This window comes from Trachemys scripta, chromosome 10, assembly GCF_013100865.1.
Source record: "Trachemys scripta elegans isolate TJP31775 chromosome 10, CAS_Tse_1.0, whole genome shotgun sequence".
Taxonomy (NCBI): domain Eukaryota; kingdom Metazoa; phylum Chordata; order Testudines; family Emydidae; genus Trachemys; species Trachemys scripta.
The window spans coordinates 9,017,513-9,040,334 of NC_048307.1; the positions used below are offsets into that span (position 1 = coordinate 9,017,513).

Consider the following 22,822-nt stretch of genomic DNA (forward strand, 5'->3'; position numbering starts at 1 on the left):
TACTTCTGTTAGTCTCAAAGGTGCCACAGGACCCTCTGTTGCTTTTTACAGATTCAGACTAACACGGCTACCCCTCTGATACTTAGTTTAGGATGTAGTCCAGAAAGCCAATGTTACAACCACTTCTGGTTTTCCATATGGCTGTTTAAAAAAAAAAAAAAAATGCTTAACTAGAATATACAGTAGACCTATTTCAGAATGTCAGTTGTATTCCAAATCACTTAACTGGCATTTAAAAAAAAAATCTAAATTGTATGTAACAGCCTGCAGGTGATAAACTAAAGGGATAGCAACAACTTGAAAACAAGTAGCTTTAAAAAAAGTTTAATGTAGCTTTGGTCATTTCTGTCTTCCCAGGATGATGATGTTAAGATGCCCTTACAATGTTTCTTATTTCTTCAGAATTTGTTTCTCTTCCTGTTAGTGAAACACTCACATGAACAGGGGGAAATGACTACACAAAGTGCTGTCAAATACCCAAAGTAAACTAAAACCGACAAATGTATTTTTCGGTCTCTTGGTTATAGAAAATCTTAGTAGGTAGTAAAAACAACTTCCAGGTAGAAGTGTGACTTTTAAGTTGACTGTCTCTCTAAGTGTAGGAAAGGGAGAAAGCATATTTCATCTAATGTGGAATGGGCTGGAAAGTGGATGAAGCACAGAGAACAAGCAGTAGTTCCTCTGTCAACTTGAACTCTTCCACAGATGCATAATTCTGCAGACATAGGGCCTGAAGCTGAGAAGTGGTGAATGCCCTCAATTCCTGTCAGTCATTGTCACTTAGCATCTGTTAGGGCCAGTCAGTAATGCAGACTCAAACTAGAAACTAAATGAAATGTAATCTTCAAGATCCTAAGTTCAAAGGGTAAAACAAACTACCAGCAGTTACAACAATATGATACTTAGTACTTTTATTGTGCATTTTATCCAGGGGTCTCAAAACACTCTAGTAGAGGGTATGTCAGATGGGAAACTGAGGCACTGAGAAGTCAGGCAGTATAATTAAGCATCCTCTTCAATGTTACTGAAGCGGTTTGTGTTTAAATACAGGTCAACAAGGACAAAGTGAAGCAGCTAATGAGGGGGATTGGAAAAGAAATCCACCAGCTGAACATGGCTGGCTGCTACTGGCTCCCCAGTTACACCATTGACCATGTAATACGATGCAAGAACCTGGTGAAGCTGAACTTGTCTGGCTGCCATCTCACCTCCCTCCGCCTCTCCAAGATGCTCTCTGCTCTCCAGCACTTGCGCTCACTGGCAATTGATGTAAACCCTGGTTTTGATGCCAGCCAGTTGAGCAGTGAATGTAAAGCCACGCTTAGTCGTGTACTGGAGCTCAAGCAGACCCTTTACACACCGTCATATGGGGTGGTTCCATGCTGCACCAGCCTTGAGAAACTGCTGCTCTATTTTGAGATCCTAGACCGATCCCGAGAAGGCTTAATTTTGTCTGGCCAGCTGATGGTGGGTGAAAGTAATGTCCCCCACTATCAGAACCTTCGTGTCTTTTATGCTAGGTTGGCTCCTGGCTATGTCAATCAGGAGGTGGTGAGGCTGTATCTGGCAGTGCTAAGTGACCGGACCCCAGAGAATCTTCATGCCTTCCTCATTTCTGCCCCTGGCAGTTTTGCAGAGAGTGGAACCACTAAAAACCTTTTAGACTCCATGGCTCGAAATGTATGTTTGGATGCTTTGCAGTTGCCCAAGTCCTGGATTAATGGATCTGGCCTCCTTCAGCACTTGAAGTTCAACAACCCTTTCTACTTCAGCTTTAGCCGCTGCACCTTATCTGGCGGCCACCTGATCCTGCGCGTTATTAATGGAGGGAAGGACCTCAAAAGCTTGACCAGTTTGAATCTCAGTGGCTGCATTCACTGTCTGTCTTCTGACTCCTTGTTTCGGAAGGCAGAAGATGATATTGACAGCAGCATTTTGGAGAGTCTGGTTGTTTCCTGCTGCAATCTGAGACATCTGAACCTTTCTGCTGCCCACCATCACAGCTCGGAAAGCCTAGGGAAGCATTTGTGCCAGCTCCTGGCACGGCTAAAGCACCTGCTGTCTTTGGCGCTGCCGGTTTGCTCCATCACAGATGTTACTACAAACACAGACAAGCCACCTGTGCAGTCTGTGACTAATGTGGTGCCCCCAGGCCTTGGAAAGAAAATCCGGATTGGGGTGCCAACATATGCCAAGAACTTCTTGGAGCAGTCAAATCAGAAGTCTCAATCCTCTGTGTTTTGGACTCTATTGGAGAACCTCCCGTTTTTGAAAAACTTGGAGTTAATTGGGTCCAACTTTTCCTCTGCCATGCCCCGGAATGAGCCAGCAATTCGGAACTCACTGCCCCCTTGCAGCCGGGCACGGAGCGTTGGGGATTCAGAGGTGGCTGCCATTGGCCAGTTGACCTTTTTGCAGAACCTCACTTTAGCACAGCTACCTAATATCCTGACTGGTTCTGGGCTTGTTAGCATTGGATTGCAGTGCCAGCATCTGCGGAGTCTCTCATTAGCCAACCTGGGCATGATGGGAAAAGTGGTCTATATGTCTGCCCTCATGGACATGCTGAAGCACTGCAAGTGCTTGAGGGATCTCAGGTGAGGGCCTGTTATTGAGCTCCATTTTTATTCATGCGTATCTAGAAAGGTGTCTATGTGGAGGAGAGGGGGATCTTATTGGACCAACGTAAGGAGGAAAATGTACTAGCTTTCAGGTCCCATGGAAGGTAGCTGTGATGGCCTGAAAATTAGAGGGTTTTCCTCCTGGATAGCAGGTTTGTGGAGGTGGGAGTGGAGTGTGTGTTCTTTATTGTCCTTGAGAAGCAGAGCTGGTCTGTATACCCTCAAGCCCCTGTGGCCTCCAAGGAAGATATATTCCTAAGACTCTCTCTTGGCAGTGCAGAGCATTGCAAGTTAACATGTTGGTCTACAAAGAGCTATCTCCTCTCTCCTGATCTCTTATCAGACCTCTGGTTAGCTCTCTTAACTAGTGATTGCTCTATGATAATGCAGAACATTTACCCTCCAAAAGCTCTATTCATTGCTGCTTCTGAATTGGCCTTTCTCCATAGAGTCTAAATGTTTTAACTCTCACAAACAAAGGTAGCATGATTCATCCAGATACATAAAGAAACCTCAACTATAGCTAAATAACAGTGATGGAAATGACATGGTGTAAATTCTGTAAACATTCTCACAACAGGTTTCTTCATGAGCTCTGAAGGTGGCACTTAGGTCAATAGAACTGTTTATTTTTAAAACATCTTTGTGTTGGTGAAAGCTGCTGGATTCAGAGCTCTGAATCCATCTTCTGTCCATGGCAGGTGCAGCATGGGCAGTGGCAGTAGAAGCCAGGAGAGCAATTTAGCCTTTGGCTTTGTCTACACGAGGGACTTTTGCTGGCACAGCTATGTCGGACAGTGGTGTGATCGCTGACCAACGTAGCTCTGTCAGCAAAAACCCCTAGCGCAGATGCAGCTATACTGCCAAAGCTGGGCTTTTACTGATAGAGCTTGTTTCACTTGGGGGTCGGTTTGATGCCAGTACAAAGCACAACTTTGTCATTATAGCTGTGTCCACACTAGGAGCGTTTGGCCAGTCTAGTATACTGGTGTTCTTATACTGGTAAAGGGCTTCTAATGTGGACTTGCCTTTGAGAGGCTAAACATCTTCAAAAAGAGCTAGTTACATAGCAAGACTAATCTTTGGAGAAAACAATTTGATGTGCAGTGGTGGTTTCCATTTGGCCAGGCCCAGAGAACTTTGCATTCAGGAACTATGGTATGCCTTGTCCTCAGGAGTGCCCAGTCTGTGGTGGAGAGGATGTGTACAGCTTCCCACAAAGGAAAAGCCCACATGTCTCCCATGGTAGTAGCATAAGAGCACTCTGCTTAAGGTGTCATAACTTTCCAAATGGAGTTGGGGAAGGTTTTATCTGGAGGTGTTGCTCAACATTTAAAACCTGTCAATAAAGTTGTTCATTGAAAACCGGATTGGGTGTCATTTGGCTAATTCCACCATCCTCAAGAATTTTCTGCAAGCCTAGAAATTAATTTCAGGTGATGTTACAAAGCAGCAGTGTCACCTAGTGAATAAAAGAGAGTATTACTAGCGTGCATTTTCCCGCCACTTCCCCTACCCACGTTTGGAAGTTATTAACCCAGAAAATGGGAGCCAGTGTGTCTTTGTGTCAGATTCACATTAGGATGATGACATATTGTGAAAAATCAGGCAGGTTTCTGATTTTCAGTTAACGCAACTGGAAAATTGAGTATAATGCAGGATCTTAAGTGACAACCAGGTATTGCTCACCTCTACGGTGAATTGCTGGGTAGCTGTCAAATAAAAACACCTTCCCACAAGCTTCCTTACTGCCAGAAAGTTCTGGACTGGCAAAACAGGACGTAACAATTATCAGGATGAAGAGTTGCTCAGATACGCCTCCGTACCACAAAAGGCTAGATAGAGATTATCCAGTCCAGGGTGGGATTGCCTGCTGGTTGTCATCTAATGGATTACACGTCTCCAAGCTCCTGGCTCTACTGACCCAATGACTGAGTCTCATAACTGCTTTGAGATCCTTCTAGCAAACCTGGACTGAGCAGCCGTATCTTCCTGGTGACACTGACCTTTGCAGTGGAGATACTTTCTGTAAAATGGTTATTTGGACATGCAGAATCTGGTTAGGCTGCGAGTTACAGCATGGAAGCTGATAGCTTCCAGAAATTTCCGTAAGGGAGGGGGAGGTGTTTAGTACTTTCCACTGTGAATTTTCAAATTGACACATTCCTTTCTGAAGTGGTCCATGTGCTGCAGACTGTCAGATTCCTTTACTTAATCAAATCCAGACCAGCTCTTTGGCCCATGTGAAATATAGGAGAGGTTGCAGAGAATCATGTGCTGACAGATTCTTCTCTGACACTCTTCCCTCCCCCCCCTTTCTTTATTCATCTCCTCTCCGTTGACCTATCAGGGCTTGAAGATGTTCAGCCTGGTGGCTCAAAAGCACTAGGTCTAGGGTTACCATACGTCCGGATTTTCCCAGACATGTCCGGCTTTTTGGTCCTCAAATCCCCGTCCGGGAGGAAATTCCAAAAAGCAGGGCATGTCCGGGAAAATAGGGAGAGGTCATGGGGCTTGGATCCGGGCTGGGGCCGGAGCTGGAGCTGCTGGGGCCGGCGGTGCTCGGCTGCCAGCCAGCGCCGCTCGGCCAGGGCCGGGCCGGAACCGGGGCCCGAGCCAGGCCAGAGCCGCTGGGACTGGGCTGGGGGTGCTCAGCCGGCGCCGCCGGGCCAGAGCCGCTTGGCTGGAACTGGGGCCCGAGCCGGGCCAGAGCCGCTGGGGCTGGGGTTGGGGTTGCTCGGCCAGCGCCCCAGGGCCTGAGCCGAGCTGGAGTCACCGGGGCCGGGGCGGGCCGGAGCCGCTCGGCTGGAACGGGGGGTTGGACTGGGCCGCGCCTCCTCGCGCCACCCCAGCCCCAGCTTACCTGCTGCCTGCCTGTTTCAGGCTTCCCGCGAACATTTGATTCGTGGGAAGCAGGGGAGGGGGAGGAGCAGGGAGGCGGAGCGTTCAGGGGAGGGGGTGGAGTTGGGGCGGGACTTTGAGGAAGGGGTGGAGTTGGGGTGGGGCCGGGAAGGGGTGGAGGTGGGCCGGGGGCAGAGTTGGGGCGAGGCCAGGGCCTCTTTTTGTTTTTTTTACAATATGGTAACCCTAACTAGGTCTCCATCAGTGTCTGTTGTGAATCAATTTTTCCTACTTGGTTCGCTCTGCCTGGAGTCTTACCATCCTCTAGGCAACAAGCTCAATGTGTGACTAGCTTGCTCAGCATTTGGTCCGCTGGAGCAGCAAGACCCCATTGTCTATACCAGCTATTAGCCTTCTGACCAGATGCCAAGTAGTCAAATCTGGGCCTGCCTCAGTCTCTGTTTGCTGATGTCATGTAAACTGCTCATTGCTGAAGGGTAGCACTCTGTAAGCAAGAGGGCTGAGATTGGAATATCACCTTTGCTATGGTGCTCCCACTCAGACATGAGACTATCATGTGCATTCTGTATATAGATAGTGCTAGACCACTCCTGATCGCTGAATCCACCAGCTGTTTTCAAGTGGGAGCAACACATGGCTAAATTGGAGACACTCTTTGCACCATTCACAGCCCCATACGAATGCTGCATCCCCCACTTGTTTTAAAGCAGCAGGCATAAAATTCATCCTCGGACTTGTTTGTGTTTTTCTTGCAGGCTAGAGCAGCCGTATTTCAGTGCTAACACCCAGTTCTTCCAGGCACTGAGTCATTGTTCTTCTCTCCAGCGCCTTTGTGTCATCTCCCGGAGTGGAACTCTGCAGTTTGATGCAGTGATGTCATTCATGGCCAACTGCCTTGAGGTCGTCATGTGCCACATGTTTATGGGAGAATCTCTCACAATTTGCAAAAATCTTCAGCAGACCATTTTACGGAGGTGAGTAAGAAAGGGGCTGAGGTGGGATTTCTGGGGCTGTTCAGGATTTATCCCCATTGCCTTTCCCTCCAGCTTTTATATGGGCCAGGTGTGGGAGCACTGTGTAGTGTTCTCATGGCCTTTTAGCATGCTAAGAAGCTGACAGGTGAAATTTAACTTCTTGGCACAAAGAATGGCCTCTTATTTTAATAAGAGCCATTCAATGAGCTACTTGTAAGTATTCTGTAAGGTTTTTTTAATCCCCTTGTCCCATCATGATTGATTTGAAGCTTCAATCATACAGTTACATGATAAATCAAGTGACAATTTCATGTAAACAAAAAAACATCTGGCAGCATTTTAAGTACTGAAGATGTCCGAGTTTGAGCCTTTCCTCCTTCTCCACAAGTAGCTACAGCTCATTCACCGACCACTAATCCCTTGTGAATGTCGCTTACTGATAGTGCCCCAGTAGAGCAGTTCAAAGCCTTCTGATTGGCTAAGGGGGGTTCTTTTTGGTGTAGCCCTTGCATGTTTGGCAGTTCTTAAATAAGTCTTGTCTAGCCCCTTGCAGTGTTCTGAAGCTCACATAGTGGGAAGCATTTGTGTATGAACCGTGAACTCCTTTTGAAAATAAAGCTTTTAATTACACTTGGCATGGTGGCAGCCATCTCACAAAATATTTCCCATTCAACAGAGACTTCACACTATTTTTTTCCCCTTTTCTTAAGACATTTGGTGTGTTTTCTTAGTCACCTACTGTGGCTTTCCTCTATTACATTTTAATAAAAATTTCAAATCAAATGGCATTATTATTATTATTGCATCCTAGATGGTAGTTCTACCCCAGCCCTTCCCCAGCTTCAGGCTTGTTTTCTAGGATTAAATCCAGCAAAGGCTATGACTGTATTATCTACCTAGCAAACTATGTACAAGACTGCTTATTACTGCCTCTAGGAGCATGCCTGTTCCTTTGGGATAGTAGCTATTGGAAAACATACCAACATCTGAGTAAATAAAGTCCCTGTGATGTGTCAACCGTTTTTTTGTTTTACTGGGCTGTCATCTCTGTAAAAGCATTTCTTTATCTAATTCATTTGTGTGCCATGGGGATCTTTAGAAAGATCCAAAAATCCCCTGTCCGCTTTTCTCCTTCTACATGCCTGTTCGAGATGTCATTGCAGTGCTGGCCAGAATTTTAATATCGTTTTATTATACAGAGCTATGCTATTCCTCACCCGTATTGCAGATCTCCTTCTCCTCCTCTTTTCTATGCTACATATCACTTTTGTAAATTCTGTGTCTCTTTATATTTGAACTCCCAGTAATTTTCCAAAGAGCAGCTGATGCCTTGTGGAAAATGCTGAAAACTGTCTTATATTTAGAAACAATTCTGCCTGTCATTATTATTATTCTTCCCTTGTGTTTTATTAATAGGGATGTTTGTATGAAAACAGGATCTTTGGGGGTTTTTTAAAGAGAGCATCTGCTCCTGCTGTTAATTCCCCACCTGAAGTCATAATCCTCTGACACTGTAATTGGTGGCTCTGGAAACGATTTTGATGTCACGTAAGATTATGACTTCAGGAAGAGGATAAGCAGCAGGAGCAGATGCTCTCCTAAGCAACAAAGATCCTGTTCTCGTGCAACTGTCTCTAGTAATAAAATACAAGGAAAGAAATACAGAAAATGATGTGTAAGCAGAACACGAAAGCTTCCATGCCACATCAGCGAGTCTTTAACCATGTGACTTTTCCAGCGTTACCATTTTAGTCCTTGTACAAATATGCCTCAAATGGGGTCAATAATTGACTCTCTTGACTGTGGTTTATCTGCAACTCTGAGGGTAAAAAGATATGCAGTAAAATTGAGAAGAGATTATTTTTGCTAGCTAGTTCATTGCTAGGTCTTCAGATGAGAATTGTAGTTTGCACAGTATAGTTCTTTAGTATGCTGGTATTGTACCCCCAAATCCAACAATCTAATACCACAGAAAACACCCAGCAAATATGAGATTAAAATAGCTTTATTCCAGAGTAAGAAAACAGTGATTTTTTGCTTTGGAAATGATTTCTATGGGCTCTGTGTAAGTCCAGAAAACATGAAGGGCTAGTGTGTGTGGGGACGGGGCGGGGGCTCTCAAAGCTGAACATTTCTTTGTTTTCTTCCCTCCCTCGGAGCCATGTGGGAGTACATCGGGACTTTCTCTGTCACTGCTATGGACTAGATGATTTGGTTTGGATTCTGGAGGGTCCTGGGGATGGCTAGTTTTGAATGGGGAGGTGCACCTTAAGTGAGATTAATTGTCGTTTTAAAGCGGGTGGGCAAACTTTTTGGCCTGAGGGCCGCATCTGGGTATAGACATTGTATGGCGGGCCATGAATGCTCATGAAATTGGGGGTTGGGGTGCGGGGGGGGGGGATGAGGGCTCTGGCTGGGGGGGTGGGCTCTGGGGGGGAGATGAGGCATTTGGGGTGCAGGAGGGTGCTCTGGGCTGGGACCAAGGGGTTCGAAGGGTGGGAGGGGAATCAGGGCTGGGGAAAGGGGCTGGGTCGGGGGGGCTTGGGTGCAGGCTCTGGGCGGTGCTTACCTCAAGGAGCTCCCGGAAGCAGTGGCATGTCCCGCTGTCCGGCTCCTACGCGGAGGTGCGGTCAGGCGGCTCTGTGTGCTGTCCCACCTGCAGGCGCTGCCCCTACAGCTTCCATTGGCCCCAATTCCCGGCCAATGGAATTCATGGAGTTCCCGGCCAATGGGAGCTGTAGGGGGCAGCGCTTGGGGCAAGGGCAGCATGCGGAGCCCTCTGGTTGCCGCTATGCATAGGAGCCAGAGGAGGGACATGCTGCTGCTTCTGGGAGCCACGCGGAAAGCCCCCGACCCCACTTACTGGCTGGAGCGCCGAAACAGGGCAACCACCCGACCCCGCTCCTTGGCGGGAGCTCAAGGGCCAGATTAAAAGTTCTGATGGGCCAGATGCGGCCCACGGGCCGTAGTTTGCCCCTCCCCCCCCCCGTTTTAAAGGGATGTGGAGAATTGAAGGGCAACTCTGGAAAAGCTTTCTGTTAAAGATGCGGAGGTGCTCTTGCTGAAGCCTTTAGAGTTTGGAGTGTTCAAAAACATGGTCTAGAGCAGTGATATTCGAACGCTGATCCGTGAAGGGACTCACGCTGGTGATCCGGGGAGAGCGGACTGGTCACATGGTGCTGTTTCTCTCTCCAGCTGTTGAGTTACATTAGAAGAAGCTGAAAGTACATTATTTTTCTAATACTATTTTTCCATGTAGGTAATTGCTGCAGCCTTCACAGGGATGTTGATTGACTGTCAGCAGGAGGGGAGGTGGCCCATAATCATAAAGAGGAAGGTTGGTGTTTAGGCGACACTGTTCAAATGTCCAAAGTTTGAGAATCCTTGTCTGGTAGATGGAGCACAGGGGGAGCGGAGGCAGGAACTCTGGTGTTTCAGTCCCAGCTTGGTGTATTGCCTTGCTTTAAGTCCTCAGTTAATTTTCTTCAACTTTCTCCTCATCTGTAAAATGTGGATCATATTTGTGCCTAACTCGCTGATTGGCCCAGAAGTTGGATAGAGATGAAGAGGTTGATAATTGTATCCTTTTAGTCTTGAGGCTACTATAGGCAAGAAGCTGCACAGGTCCATCTTTTCATGGAATTCATTTTATGGTAAGGTTCCTGGATTCTGCCGCACTGTGATGTGGGCTGGGAGTTCTCCAACAGGATCATCTCATTATCTTAAGTGTAGGCTTTTAACAAATGAATTTTCACATTTAAATCAGTGCAGTATCCTCTCTGCATGCATCGGTATTAAATTCTATTTTATGTCCCAACATCTTCGATGCGCTAGAGGCGTTCATATGAACAGCACAGTGGTAACATAAAAGTTGCAGGGGTGAAGCTGGCTTTCCTGGCAGTTGGGTGTTTTGTCATTAGCTGAGAAGTAAGAGGTATCACAGTAATTGGATGCTTATGCTATAATGATCAGTGAAATAGCGAACAATGTTGAAACTTAAATTATTGTCAGTCATAAGATGATTTGGGCAGTTCGCACCTCTCAGAGCTATTGTGTCAGGCTGTCTACAGAGTCAAGAAGAGATCGCTGCCTCAGTTTACACTTGCTTTATGTTTTCAAGGTTTTCTTCCCATCATAAGGGGTAGAAACCATTTTTATTTTAAACAAAAACTTCAATTTTGGAGCACAGCTCTGTGGTAGAGGGTGCCTTTCATGGCTGTGGAATATATTGCGTCCTGACTCTTGACAACTTTATAACTGGAAGGCTTTGTGTAAAGGTTGGCTTGTAGCCAGCTTCAGAAATATAGTTGTCCCAGTTGGTAGTTGAGTATTAATGGTCTCTGTGCGTGTAGTTTATTTCAGTCTCTAATGTAGATGCATATTTGTGAGCTTTTAAACGTTGGTATGTTTGTGGTATTTGGTTCTAGCTTCCCTCGCCTGTTTGCTATACATGTGTTGGCTGTGGTGGTCACCTTTTCCTCCAGATGCCTCTGATATAATTTTGTGTCCACTGCACTGGCACACAGTAGAGATTGTAGAACTGATATGGAGCCCTCCCCTGATAGTTCAGCAAACAGGATGACAAGGCCACGTTCCCCTCTGAACTGCAGAGGAGACTAATTACTTCACTGTATGCAAATAGGTTTCTTGGCATTTAGGGGGGAGGGGTGTTCTATCATTCACTTTTCATGTTGCCCAAGCACACATGAGTCCCTCTTAGGAAAGTAAGGAATTAGAGCATTAATCTGGGACTTGGGAAACCCAAATTTGGTTCCCTGTGCTGCCACAAACTTCCAATGTGTCCTTGGACAAATCACTTAAATCTGTTAGTCATAGAATATCAGGGTTGGAAGGGACCTCAGAAGGTCATCTAGTCCAACCCCCTGCTCAAAGCAAGACCAATCCCCAGACAGATTTTTGCCCCAGATCCCTAAATGGCTCCCTCAAGATTGAACTCACAACGCTGGGTTTAGCAGGCCAATGCTCAAACCACTAAGCTATCCCTCCCCCAGCAACTGGTAATACTCAAACTTAGTATATCTGTGTCTCTGTTCCCCATCTGTGAAACCGGGATAGTGGCTTTGCCTTACCTCATGGAAAGTTGTGAGAATAAATATATAAAAAGATTGTGGGGGACCCAGATTCTTTGGTGATGGGGACCATCTGAGTACCTAGCTAAAAATGGAGCGAATGAGAATACTGCTGTTTCCTTTTTAGATTTGCACATTACCACTACCAGAAATACACTTCTGAAATATTTCAGTCCAGATGGGTGTTAAATTTACTTAAGTAGGCGTTCCATTAACACTACTCCACGTGTTAATTCTCGAACTGTACCGTAAATATTATGTTTCATGAATATGGAGCATGACAGTTTTAGATTCCAGTCTGACCAATTCTGTGGAGCAAGAAAGTTTCCTCAGGAGGCAAAATTAAATGCTTCCTTCTGGGATTTGTTTTACCAACTCTTGCTGTAGATTTTAAAAATAGTTGTACCTAGCCAGTGTGTCAAATCCTATTCCAGCCAGACACTTCTATGGTTTTAGGACATTACTTTCTCCAAGCTGTTTTCCCAAGAGTAGATTTTTGAATTGTAGTTCTCATAAATCTCCACTAGATAGAGCTGTGGTATATAGTAGATCTACCACCAGTGTTGACTCTGTGTGTGTTGCGGGCCATGTATTTCTTCACCCCAGAAATCTTGCAGAAAAGGCTGGAATTCAAATCACTTTTGCATAGTACTTCTACATGGCACCATTAGCGGGCATGGTATTTCACAAATGCTGAAGAGAAGTTCCTTTTCCTGCAGAGTTTACCAGCAAAAGAATGGACTGCAGAAAGAGATGTGGTATTAAATGTTTGGCAAATGTCTTACTGGCTCCAGGGACTTTTTTTCCCCTCCCAGTTTATTTTTAATCATTTGCAACTGGTAATACTCAATCTTTAGAATATTAGACCTATAGCACCTATCACTGCAGCAATTTTTAGCCACATTTTAATAGTAAATAATGGAAATCTCTGAAAAGTCCCTGACAAGACACCATAGAAATAGAATGGAAATGCAACTATAGCTCAGCGATAAAAAGGCCTTTATCATTGAGGATTTTTGGAATATAAAGCTAAACCATCAAGGAATACGTTGGAGTTATGATATTTATAGTAATGGGATCACAGTTAGGACTGAGATGTCAGCTCAGAGCTGGACAGCTTGTGGTTTCAAACTAACTGCAGTGTTTTGAGGAGGTATGTGATGAAGGGTGGTGATTGCACTGCTTGGTACAGTTATTTGTCTCAAGAATGCATTATTGTAGTACCCTATACTTGCTGCTACTATTGAAGTCTGCTGGCTAACAAGGGAGAGACCAGCTACTCTAGCAGCATTAGTTACAAGGTGATCCAGGGGACTGATGCAGGGTTGGGAGCCAGACACTCCTGTTTTCCAGTCCTGGCTATATAACTGTCTTGCTGTATGGCCTTGGACAAGTCAGCCTCTCTGCCTCTGTTTTCCCATCCGTATTGGTTACCTGTCTCCATAGAGCTGTTGAAGATTGTTTATGCAGTGCTTTGTGCCTTTAAAATGTTGTGTTTAGTATTACTCCAATGCTGCAAAGTGACTGATTCCCCAATTCTATTCCTCTAGCCACCACTGTCCCCAGCCCCTCTTGTGAATCCTTGGAACTGGAAACTGGGGAGAGAGGAGGAAAAGAAGTATCAAGTCATCTTTTCCAATCCCCTGCCAGTGTAGGGTTCTTCCCAGCATTGAAAATGGAGTGCTGTGTCTAGTTTGAATTGACTTCGGCAATAGGAGTCCTACCACTTCCCTGGCGTGGCTATTCCACAGTCTAATTAGACCTCCCTGTTAGGAAACTTTCCTACTATTTAGCCTAAGTCTTCCTCTGCTCACTTTCATCCTTTTCTAACCCGAAACTCTTGGATCCTCCTAAATACTTTCTCCTATGGTGATGGTGACACCCTTAAAATGTTTATCCAATTCCCCGCCCCCGACTCTCCTTAGTTGTCATTTAGTCTAGCTGTGACTATTTAATTCTCCCTTTTCTCAGAAGTCACCCCATTAATCATTGTAGCTGTTCTTCTCTGAAAGTCCCTCCAATTGATCAACCTCTTCCTAGTGAATGCACTTTTTTGACCCACTGGATTCTTATTCCGCATGATGCTCAGTTCAGATTCTGGTTCAAACTCATTGGCCCCTATGGATGTTACTGACTTGCAGAGCTAAAGCTCAGGGGGAAAAACCCAGTGAGGGTGAGAAGCAAGTGCAAAATTACAAATCTTCTTTGTGAATTCTGCAAAATTCTCCACCATCCTCTTCTACGCTGCCCACCTTGACATTGCAAAGAGCGGGTATTACTGCCTATGGCTTATGCTAGATTTAAAGCTGCCTTCTCTTTGCCTTTGCCTTCTCTTCTCTACGCTTCTTTCTGACCTTGAAAGACGACCTCCTAGTACACTGCTGTTCTTTGTGAACCCAGTGTTGGCACATTAGCTGCCCAACCCACTTCACTAGCTTAAGCATATTGTGGACTCAGTCCCTGCCTCTGATTGCAAGAAGGCTTAATGTATCGCTAGACTGGTATAGTGAATCATTCGAATCTTGGTCCAGCTTTCATTATCTGTTTGTTTCCTGCTCTTAGAAACCCCTGAATCATCCTGTCTCAGACTGAATTAATAATAAACTGCATGCATGTCCCCTTACATTACCCATTGGAGTGCTTGGTGGAATTTGACTGTATTCTGGGTATGGTATTGCAACCATCATTCGTACTGCCTAGCTTCGACATGGGCCAGTTACGGATACCTCTCTATAGGCAAGCTGATCTGATTTGTAGGTGCATCCCTGATGGGATTTTAATATTTTCTTGTTGGGGCCACCCATCTATCCCCTTTCTGGCTGCATTTCTGTTGTTAGCCTGCACCACTCCTCCTAATTACTTGTATGCATGCTGTGGCGGGTACGCAGTTGAGGAAGTGTTAGAGGATTGCATGATCTGGACACAGTCCTCCTCAAATAGATCTATAGCCCCGTGTCCTATGCAGCATGATCTCTTACTTTCTCCTGGCTATGCAGTCCTAGTGGAATCTCTGCCCTGGTGCCTTTTTGGATACATGAACGTGGGTGTGAACAGAAATGTAGCTTCAATGTGTTTCCAAAGTAGAAAATGCACTTACTTGAGCAGCTATTGCAATAACATCTTAATCTGCAGAAGATGTTAAGAAAAAACTTCCCAATGGGTTTCAGCTTGTTCTGGCAGAGTGTTGCTCTAGGACTTGTGCTGGGTGCTCTGGCATCTTTCCTTTGGGTCTCGTCTCTTAATCTCCAACTGCCCTCTCATGTTTGACTGCTTGGTCTGCAGCTCAGGGGGCATCATAACTTCCACTTCTTCAGTACCCCAAAATCTCAAAGCACTCTATTGTTAAGCCTCACAGCACCCATATGGAGTTAGTGATGTATCATCCGCATTTTACAGATGGAGAAACTGAGGCACGGAGAGATGAAGTAATTTGCCCACACTCACACAGTGTGTGTGACAGATCTCACTCCCTGTTCATATTTCCTACCCACAACACTATCCTTTCCCTGCTGGGAAATGACATTGTGTCACTGAAACCTAGGGACAAGCAGCAGGATAATCTGGCTTGTCATTACTTGACTGGCTTCCAAATAGTCCTGTCCGCACCCATTGGTCAGAGTTTGGAGGCTGTAATTAAGAGCCTTAAAATGAGGGAAATGATGGGGTTCCTTTGGATGCCATTGGGGACAGCTCGGTCATAGCAGATGTGGGGATGAAGAGACCCTGCTACCGAAAAGTGCTTTCAAAACAGAGCTGTACTGTAAATGTAGCTGGTTTTGCTAAATATGAACAAATTGAGGCTATTTTAATGAACCCAAGGATCTCGCTTTCCTGCGAAGCTCTTGACGGCAACTCCTGCTCTGGGGTTCTGAGCTGGAGTCTGCTAATCATTGATATTCCAAAGGGGTCCACAGCAAGAATGGCACAGGGGAATTGGCCCACTTTACAGTGGCTACAAACCAGCTTTGTACCCCTCTTGGGAGACTCCGTGAAGGACAGGTAGATGTAAATGGAGCGCTCTGCCTCATGAAAGAAGGCACCTTGGGGATAATTATACCAGCACATTCCAGGGAGCCAGAGCTCTGGCACAGATGGAAATTAGCCCTATAGAAGTTATTGGGGTAGGGAGGTGTGTGCGTGCATGTTTGTTTGGGAGATTGTCATAACAGGGTATGACGGCTGAAATTTCCTAGTGCCAGTGTAATGTGTGGGAAATGACCCAAGCAGCAGAACCTAGTGGCATGGATGCTTGAAGTGACTGGAAGGAGGAGAAAAGTGCACATAGGTCATGCCACTTAAGCTGACCTGTCTGCCACTCTGGCTCACAATCTTTTTTTATACTAAATTAATCCACTATGAACTGTGCACACTGTGTGCCCTGCTGCTCACGTGCTCTTTGTAGCTTCTGCCACGCCGCGCTTCAGGGAAGGGAATTTCAAGCCCTGGCATCGCTTATAGGCTTCAGCCCTACATTTAAATCACAAATGTCTCTTCCAGTGAAAACAAAACTGCTGGAGTTTCTGGCTTAAGGCGAAACAGCGTGCACACAATCACGCGTGTGGCTGAAACAAATTGATATGACCAGAAATAGGGCAAAATTTGAGTTGTACTGAATTCCCCTTTCCTGGCTAATTAGCTGCTTCCCGAAGTAATGCTCCAAAGTTAGGAGTGATGTGTAAGTGCTGTTACAAAATGGTAAGTGGATGTAAAGGAGTCTAAGACTGTGTAATTTACACACTGAGAGGCTGGCAGGAAGTAAGCCAGAGCATGGTAGGACTGGAAGAATAGTGCAGGGGTTCTCAAACTGGGGGTCGGGACCCCTCAGGGGGTTGTGAGGTTTTTACATGGGGGGGGGGGAATCGCGAGCTGTCAGCCTCCACCACAAAGTCCACTTCGCCTCCAGCATTTATAATGGTGTTAAATATATAAAAAAGCATTTTTAATTGATATGGGGGGGGGGGTCGCACTCAGAGGCTTGCTATGTGAAAGGGGTCAGCAGTAAAAAAGTTTGAGAATCACTGGAATAATGGATTAATTCTAAATGGCGACTGGATCCAGTTCAACCAAAGGGTACCCTGCTCCCCACAAATCATGGCACTCCTGGCTCCCTACCAATATTTCTTCCTCCCTATTCTCCATGTAGGGTCCCAAAACTCCTAGATGGTATCCTCTTCTCCCCTCTCCCCCGTGGATCTAAATTTGGTGTCTTTGTCCTCCTAGCCCAGGTCCTGAATTTGCGGATTCATGGATCAAGAGCTAGAGTCGTCCTCCTTTAGTTGCTTTTCCTGCTACACACCTCTCCTCCGTCCCCTCATTGTGTAAGTTATACCAGCTTAGCTGCCCTTACACCTACTTACTGGCATGTGTGAAGTGATGTGCCAAATTCAGATGATGTGTAACATACAGAACCTTTGTTATATTCCTCTGGAGGTCTCGGGGGGAGCAGGGAGAAGGGGAGATTTGTTTCAATGCAAGATGTCACCAAGTCCCCTCAAAGCCCCTCCTTATAACCAAGAGAAAATAAGTTGGTATAGTGCCTACCGCATTGGGGCCTTTTTCCTAATGACAGTCTCTGGGAGCTACTGTAATGCAAATAACTAAATTGAGGTATTAATAATCTGTGCCCTAGTGTTGCATAATCTTTGCTAAACTTTGCTTGTTCTCGGCTGCCTTTTCTATGCAACTTTAGTAGGTGGAGTTTAAGGGGCTCATTCTGTTTCCACTTTAAAAGTACATCTGACAGCACATATATGGGTATTTGCCATGAGATAATGAATTCAGTCTAGTGCCTCTTTTGTCCTGGAAAAAATCAAGGAAATCTGATTGAACTACAGATTTGCTTTCAACTTTTCCTTCCTTTTTGACTTTGTCCATGACCTACATATTGGATCCTGCCGTGCCAGTTGGAAATAATTGAGATTGTAGTGTAGGTTATTTACCAGACTGTTCCTTTGAAAATACTCGTACTGTGCCCAGGCCTCCATAATTTTGGGGCAGGCAACAAAGCTCCATTAACCCTTTTTGGCTAACAGCCTTGTGCAATACATTAGGTGTAATTAAAGGACGGGATAGGAAGGCAAGGTCTTGCTTTTGCTAATGCCAGAATGAATTTTAGATGTGCCCTGCATCACAATCGATGTGTCCATTTTCGAGCTCCAAGGATGACTATAGCCAATTGCAGATGTTCACATCCAAATACATACTCTTCAGAAATCTGCTTTTGCATAAAGAGCCACTGGGATCTTGTTGGTTTGAGGCTAAGTATACTGGATCAGAGGCTGCTATGGAAAGCTTGTCCTTTTCTTTGTTATCCCAGAGATTCCTCCTTCCCCCTCCCTTAAAGGATAAATACTGAAGAGCCAGCTAGTCAATTGCTTAGAAAACTTACTTCCATGTAATTAATCACGAGGAGTCTAGTTTGGAGATTGATTTGTAGGAGAAAGCAAGCAACAGTCACAATTTTTGGCTTGTTTTCCTTGGAATAGAACAGGGATTCAAGTCTGGAGCTGCAACTCTTTTGTCTCCCCAGCTCCACATCCCCCTCCATCCGACAGGTTTTCACTAAACACACCATAGACTTTCAGAGATAGATCCAGTTTGAAATCCATCCAGGTGTGGAATGAGGGAAGAATCTTCAAGAAGATTACAGCAGCTATGCTGCAACTCGTTAACTCAATGTCTTCCCCTTCTCCCCATCTCCACCCCATGCCTGGGGTCTTTTAGTGCTAGTACTAAGTGCTGTTCACTTAATCTAGCCCACCTGGCCAGGTGTATGAAGAATGGAATTGCCTTGCGGCAGAGGATGGAAGGAACATGCACATAGTTTCTGCAGAGGTGTCTGCTTTGGGGAAATGCTAATCCCATTTTAGCATTATGACAGCAGCTCGTTAAAAGTTGTTTTGAAATGTGCAGCTAAAGCACCGGCTTTGCACGCACACACAGCTGAGAATAATGGTAAACCATGTGCGTTTCATTTTCATTTTCAGTTGCGCAAATCGAACATGGAAAGAATTTGCAGGCATAAACTTGCTGTGGTATGCAATTTACAAGTTTCAGAGCAACATACAGTTTCCAGTTTTAAAAAAATACAACTCACAAAATTCAAAGGCATATTTTGGCTGCTTTTTTTTTTTTTTTTTTTCTGCAGATCATCTTCAAAGCTCTTCAAAAATATTTACATAATTCCAGCTTCTTGGAAGGCATATTTAATGTGTATTTTTCCAGTACTCTGAGGCAAATTATGTGTAAACTTGGTTAGAGTCCCACTTTTTAAATTATGTATAAATTCTGTTTGTCGTTTGTGTGGTGTTACGGTAGCATCCAGAGACCTCAATTAAGATTGGGGCTTTGCTATGCTGGAATGCTGTACAAACACAGAAATAGGAGAGAGTTTTCTTTGCCATGAGGAGCTTACAATCTAAGGCACCAGTCCTAAAAAGAGATCTGTGTGGGTGGGTGGACCCCAGTGAACTTGGGGTGGGGATTATTAATATGGTTCCTTCTTCAGCAGGATTGTGGCCCTTAAATGAGTAACGTATGAAGAGCTGGGGGCGGGGGAGAGAATATCCAATATGTTTGCTACATCCTAGTGTTGAAATCACATAAATACCAACTTTATCCAATTGCCTTTGGCCTAGCCATTATTTGTTGGCTAATTTCTTACAAGCATTGCTGCAGAAATAGGTCTTGAGATGGGAATTGGCGGCAAGAGTGACAGGTTTATGGATCTGTTTCGAGAGAAGTTTCTGTGCATAAGGGTTGGCATGGAAGGAAGCACAAATATGTTTGTGGGAGGTGCTTCTTCGATCCATCACCCAGAGAGAAATGCGAGCCTCTCGTGGATCGAACTGCAGTATGATCTGTCTGCCAGCATTAATCTTTAATCAGCAATAATTACTCTGAAGTTTCGTATGGGATTCTAGCACCTGAACTTACGGTCACTCTACAGCCCTGTAACACCACAATATGGATAATTATTTTAGTGTGATGGGTGTGCTCAGAATTGTACAGACACATGGGTAGACAAGAATCTTGGGCTATAGTGGACACTACTACAGTTCAGACACATGATTCACAGGGTGAATGTCAAACTAGGCTCTGCCTTAGTGGGTTTATGTTCTAACATGGATCCAGTCTACCCTAGAACAGTTAAGGAATAAACCCATGTGTTTAAATATAGTTGCATAACTATTCTAATAACAGTAATGTAGACATGGCTCTGCCCAGTCAGCCAATCAATACTTACCTGTCCTCATTCTGATGGTCTTCTCTTACCCTATAGTCCATCCTCCCCCCCCCCCCCCCCCCCAAATGTGTTCTTCTGTGACTTCTCTGAGTTGCTGTCATGCACCGTACTTGCTATCTGTGCCGGCTTTCATTTCAAAAATATTGCATATGGATTTAACTTCTGCTGTTTTCTTCTCCTGCTCCGTAATTACAACCCTGCTGCTCCTGTCTCTCCTGTTGTCACATCAGTCTGCTCTCTGTCGAAAGGTCTGTGATGCTCAGTGTCTGCTGAACGAAGTGGCAAAAAAATTAGCAGAAGGGGCTGGGGCTAAAAAGCTTGGTGTAGAAAGGAGTGGAGGTAAAGGGCTAATAGATTTTAAAAAAAAATGTAGTGAGCCAAAATTCTAGTGACAAATGTGGCTGTTTGCTTTTGGGTTTACTCAAACCTGGAACTGTGTGTACCTGTCACAGGCTGTTAGGTGGCTTTTATTAAAAATGACACTGTTGCCAGTGTATTATTCTAACACTCATAAACATTTAGTATCTGCAGTGGTAGAGCTTTCCTTTTTCTCTAACTGCAGCGTTTATCCTCCATAGGCTGTACAATTGACCCTTCAGTGATAATCCCAGGCCCAATCCTAGGGCAAATCCCAGCCAATTTAGTCCTAATTTTGCAAGCTGTAAAACCTGCTGTTGTTAGTGAGAGTTTAAATTGCAACCCACCAGCATCTTACCCAGCTAAGGAAAGTCTCATGCAAAGTTCTAAGGATCCCTTCCTCCTCTTGTAAGATCTCCATGTTGTGCTTCCCAATCTCCATTTTGGGATTGGATCAGGACTCCTCCTAAATTAGCCACATGGACCCACTGCAAGGTAATAAAGTCCCACACAGGTGGGAGAACTTGATTTCCTGTCTCAGCAAGACTCTCCTTCCCCTTCTGCTGCCTCCTACTCTACCCATGCAAGTTTTTTCCCTTGTCGCAGAACTAGCATTTCTCCTTGGCTAATAACTTGTATCTGATTTAGTTTCCAGGCAGACCGCCCTGCATTAAATGTCGTCATTTTCCCTCTACTACATGAGGACTTGACGGAGGTCATCAGAGATGTCCCCATGATGCACTTGGATGAAATTACCTTGTTTAAAAGCAGAGTGGCTGAGGAACCTCCAAACCTGTGGTGGTGATTGTGCCATAGCACATGTAGAACAGTTGGGATGAACGTGTGAAACAGCTTCTTATTGGCCTGGAATCCCCCTTCTTGAGCTTCTGGCCGCCTTATGGGATGCTGTACGATCACTTTAAATCAGTGCAATTGAAAAGCAGAAGAGCCTCGACAAACACAGACCTTGCACATAAAAATACAATATCAAAGCCTTTTGGAACCATATGGAGATTTCCTTGTGGTTAATAATGAATTCCTCTTTTACTTTCTATTAGTTAAAGGTAAGAGAAACTAACTTAAAGAATGCTCCCATTCTTACCCTTCACCCCTTGTTGCCTGATCTATTTCTGTAGGGTTCCTGTGTACTTTGGTGGTATGCGCTGTTGTTTCCTCAGTGATCATTCTTTGCTTGAGTCTGTTGTTAATAGCAAAGTAGGAGGCCTGATTCTGGGTGAGTTAATGTCCCTCTGTTACAATGGGCACAAAGGTTCATTGCTCGAATGAAATGCATCATACCTCTTATTATAAATGTGTGTACATAGTTACGCACGTGTGATGAGAAATATTTAAGGGTATTCTCTTTTGAGAGAAGTACCTCAGGTTTTTTTGTTTTTTTTGCCCCCACATAGCAAATCATGATTGTTAACCTTTCAAGCCCATTGCTACATTCGCCTTGCTGTTAATGTTTGGGCCGTTTGGCTTGTGGGGAAGAATTCCTCATTTGTGTCTCGAGTTTCCTCTTTAGATTTCACAAACTCCATGTTACCAAATCGCCAACCTGAGTCCCATCTACCCTAAAAATAATAAATAAATCAACATGTTAGAACACTGGTCCAATGGCAGTGTAGGGGGGAGCCTAATGGACCAGCTCTATCCCCAAATCATGTGCATGAGCATGATTTCAGAGATTGTATGGAGTATTTTCAAAGTGTAACTTCATTAGCCTTGCCTGCTCTGAGTGTCCTTAGGAATTTGTAGTGGGCTGGATCACTTTTCAGAGTGCCTTATTGATGTAGCACTTTCTAAAGGGTCAAATCGCTGTGCCAAATGCCAAAGTGCGCGTATTTAGTACAAATGTTCTAGGTGGTGGTAGGATTTTCCTGGAAGTGGAATATTCCATGGTAAAATATGGGGCTAATCTTTTCCTTAGAGGTTATCCATTTGAGTTTGAACACTTTCAATCCAGTGGTATGGCAAACAGCTGTGCTATGACATCACTGCTTGGGAACTCAGCACGTCCATGGGTGACGTCACAGAATCGGCTAGTCAGTGTTTCCTACAGAGCAGTGCCATAGTTTCATAAGCAGTGGCTACTGGGAACGGTGTCAAAAACATCATGGTTTCAAAGGGTGGATTGGATAGCAGAATAGATCTTTACGCAGGCTTCAGACACTTTTCTCTAGTCTTGTTCCCGCTGCTTAAAAATTTCCAGACTTGTTTATCCTGTCCTACACGTTAAATCATGGGCCAGCCTGATGCAACCCATATGTGTACAAAGAGGACCTAACTATACGTGTGCTCATTGATACTTTCTCAGCATTCGCCATTTATTACCCAATTAACCCATCGGAGCACATGTGTACTCCTCTTTGCTTTAGAGCTCACCCTTCCCTTTAAGAGCATCAAGTAGTTAATTTTTGCCTTCTCTTTCTGTACACTCTCTTTTCAGCAGCCCCTTCACTGAGTGGGACTTCCAGATCGAAGCTCTCTTTCCCTTTCCCTTCCCACAGGACAGATTGGCTAGCAAGGGTGTGGGAGTGCGAGCTGCTAGTCTTGTAGCTATTAAATAAATAAGCAGATGGGTTTTATGCTTTTGCGTGAAGCAGGTGTCCTGTAGCATTTCCGCAGCTTTAGCCAGAGCCCCTCACTGCTGGGCCACTGGATGAGGTG

General features: G+C 44.9%; 1 protein-coding gene across 3 annotated transcripts in view; it reads left to right on the forward strand.

Moving 5' to 3' along the window:
• The window catches only part of FBXL18 (F-box and leucine rich repeat protein 18), a 29,906-nt gene that overhangs the window by 2,878 nt on the left and 4,206 nt on the right, over positions 1-22,822 (forward strand). For all 3 annotated transcript variants that reach the window (XM_034783716.1, XM_034783718.1, XM_034783717.1), the window contains exons 3-5: positions 1,051-2,597; positions 6,239-6,457; positions 20,798-21,213. In XM_034783716.1, coding sequence (XP_034639607.1) covers positions 1,051-2,597; positions 6,239-6,457; positions 20,798-20,954 — 1,923 coding nt within the window. In that variant the 3' untranslated portion in view covers positions 20,955-21,213. The remainder of the gene's footprint in view (positions 1-1,050; positions 2,598-6,238; positions 6,458-20,797; positions 21,214-22,822) is intronic.